Source organism: Toxorhynchites rutilus, chromosome 3 (assembly GCF_029784135.1).
Source record: "Toxorhynchites rutilus septentrionalis strain SRP chromosome 3, ASM2978413v1, whole genome shotgun sequence".
Classification (NCBI taxonomy): domain Eukaryota; kingdom Metazoa; phylum Arthropoda; class Insecta; order Diptera; family Culicidae; genus Toxorhynchites; species Toxorhynchites rutilus.
In genome coordinates this window covers 325307187-325309454 of record NC_073746.1, presented here as the reverse complement: position 1 = coordinate 325309454, position 2268 = coordinate 325307187, and the positions used below count along the sequence as shown (strand labels likewise).

At 32.7% G+C, this 2268-nt stretch overlaps 1 protein-coding gene across 1 annotated transcript in view; it reads right to left on the bottom strand.

Annotated features, from left to right (window-relative positions):
• Window positions 1-39: 39 nt before the first annotated feature.
• Window positions 40-2268, bottom strand: part of LOC129774533 (protein tweety-2-like) — a 114039-nt gene continuing 111810 nt past the window's right edge. Inside the window, exon 3 of the mRNA XM_055778282.1 lies at window positions 40-47. Coding sequence (XP_055634257.1) covers window positions 40-47 — 8 coding nt within the window. The remainder of the gene's footprint in view (window positions 48-2268) is intronic.

Below are 2268 nucleotides of genomic sequence, written 5' to 3'. Positions count from 1 at the left end.
TTCGGTAAACTGCAAACAGGCGGGCGAAAATTTTACTTCTCAACTCTCTGGAAGTTGTAAATAAATAATCTGTGAATGAGTCGAGACTTCGTTCGATAAAGTTAAGATCAGACTATTCATGAATTTACTCCCATAATTGCTGGCTCCAATTTTTCCGTCTAAAGGTTCCATAGTCTTATCATTCATTGATTGTATCTAGTTCTTCTAATTGTTTTGTACTCATATAATGTAAGGTAGAGATTTTGTCATATAATATCATTTTTGTCTTACCTAATCATACAATTAATATAACTATTAATCAATCAATTAAAGTTAGTTAATGATTTGTGGTATCGTTATTACTTTCTCTGTAATTATTTTCTCTACATTTATACGATTTTATAATTTCTAATGATTGGACTGTATTCACATCTGGAGAATATAATGCTTATGACCAGTCTTCCGTGTTTCGCATTAAACACTACGTACGAGACGAAAAAAGTTTACGCTGCTCTCGCAGTTTTGTGTTTGCAGACAAACATGATTTTTTCGTACCTGTGTTTGAAAATGTGCCAAGTTTGTATTCGTAGTATGTTTAATCCCAATGTTTCACATGATGTTCGAACGTGGAGTACAGTTTCTCTTGCATTTTCACCCCAAGCATCGTGTGTAGAGTAGAAGAAGCGAATTGAGCACTACTCAACAATATCTACATAATCTAATTTGCACATGATGTGTTTGAAAAATAAACACCATGTTTGTTTATGATGTGAAAACGCGTGTGATTTAAACATGTTTGTATTTGTGCATCATTGGGCGTTTTTAGGATAAACATTGAACACTAGCGAAAAGTATGTTTGTGACATTTGTAAATGTTTTTCGGAAGACTGCTTATGACCTTAAGGGGAGTTTGCTATCCATTATTTTATTTTTTGTTTATATTTCATTCAAAGATACAAAAATAACTGAACGTTGTAATGACGTTTGCGTTTTTCTTAACAGTGTTAAGGCTCTTATCTACGCAGATGATATGAAACTGTATGTGGAAATAAAGAATGAAGAAGACTCTCAAACATTCAAAAATGAAGTTGACATAGTTTATAATTGGTGCACTAAGAGTTTATTACAGCTCAATGTTAGGAAATGCTCTTTGATCATTTTTACAAGAAGAAGAACACCATTGAACAATGGTGTTATACTGAGTAATCAACCCATCTGTAGATGTCAACGAGTAAGAGATTTAGGTGTGATCTTAGATTCGAAACTAACCTTCGTGGATCATTATAATACAATCATCCATAGAGCAAATAACATGTTGAGCTTCATTAAACGCTTTAGTTACCATTTCCACGATCCGTACACAATAAAAACATTGTATATTACATACGTCAGATCAATTCTCGAATATTGATGGTCCCCTACATAACTTCACACGAAGACAGAATTGAATCTGTACAAAAACAATTTTAGTTATTTGCACTTCGTAAACTAGGCTGGTCTTCATACCATCTACCTCCATATGAAGCACGCTGTATGCTAATCAATATTAAAAGCCTAAAAGAACGTCGGAACTCTGCCATGATTATATTTATTATTGATATCATATCACAACGAGTGGACTAAGAAGAAATATTAGGTAACCTAAATTTTTACGCACCGATTAGGAACCTGAGAAACCCTAACATTTTTTACATAGATTATCGAAGAACGAATTATGCTAAATATAGTCCTATTAATCGTATGATGAGCCTCTGTAACGAACACAGTGAAACAATTGATGTAACCATGTCAAGGTCAATGCTCAAAGACTATCTGAATAGTAAAGATATCGTTAAATTTCACTGTAATATTTGGGCAGCATATTTAGTCTACGCTGGTTTGACGAAATAAATAAATAAAAAAAAATTGATTCTGTAACTTGTTAAAATCGTCTTTTAAATTAAACGAATAAATTATCCAGCCGGCTCTCCTTAGATTTTTAGTTTTAATTAAGTAGTTTTAAGTAGTATTAAGAATGTATCGGTCTACAATTTAGATTGACGACAATAAAAAAAAAAATAAAAAAAAATATATAGATGAAAATATTCTTAAGGCGTTCTAGTGGGGGTGAACATTGAAAATAATATCTGAATAATTTGAAAAGAAAATCTGTGAAGCCCGTCTAAAGGCGGGGTTGGGTTGTAGAGGGTTAATCCTTAAAGGTTCCTCCACGGACTCCACGACATCTTTTATTACGATTCCATTTTTTTAAATAGTGTTACCGACTCTTCTTTACGGGTCGTTTTCGGA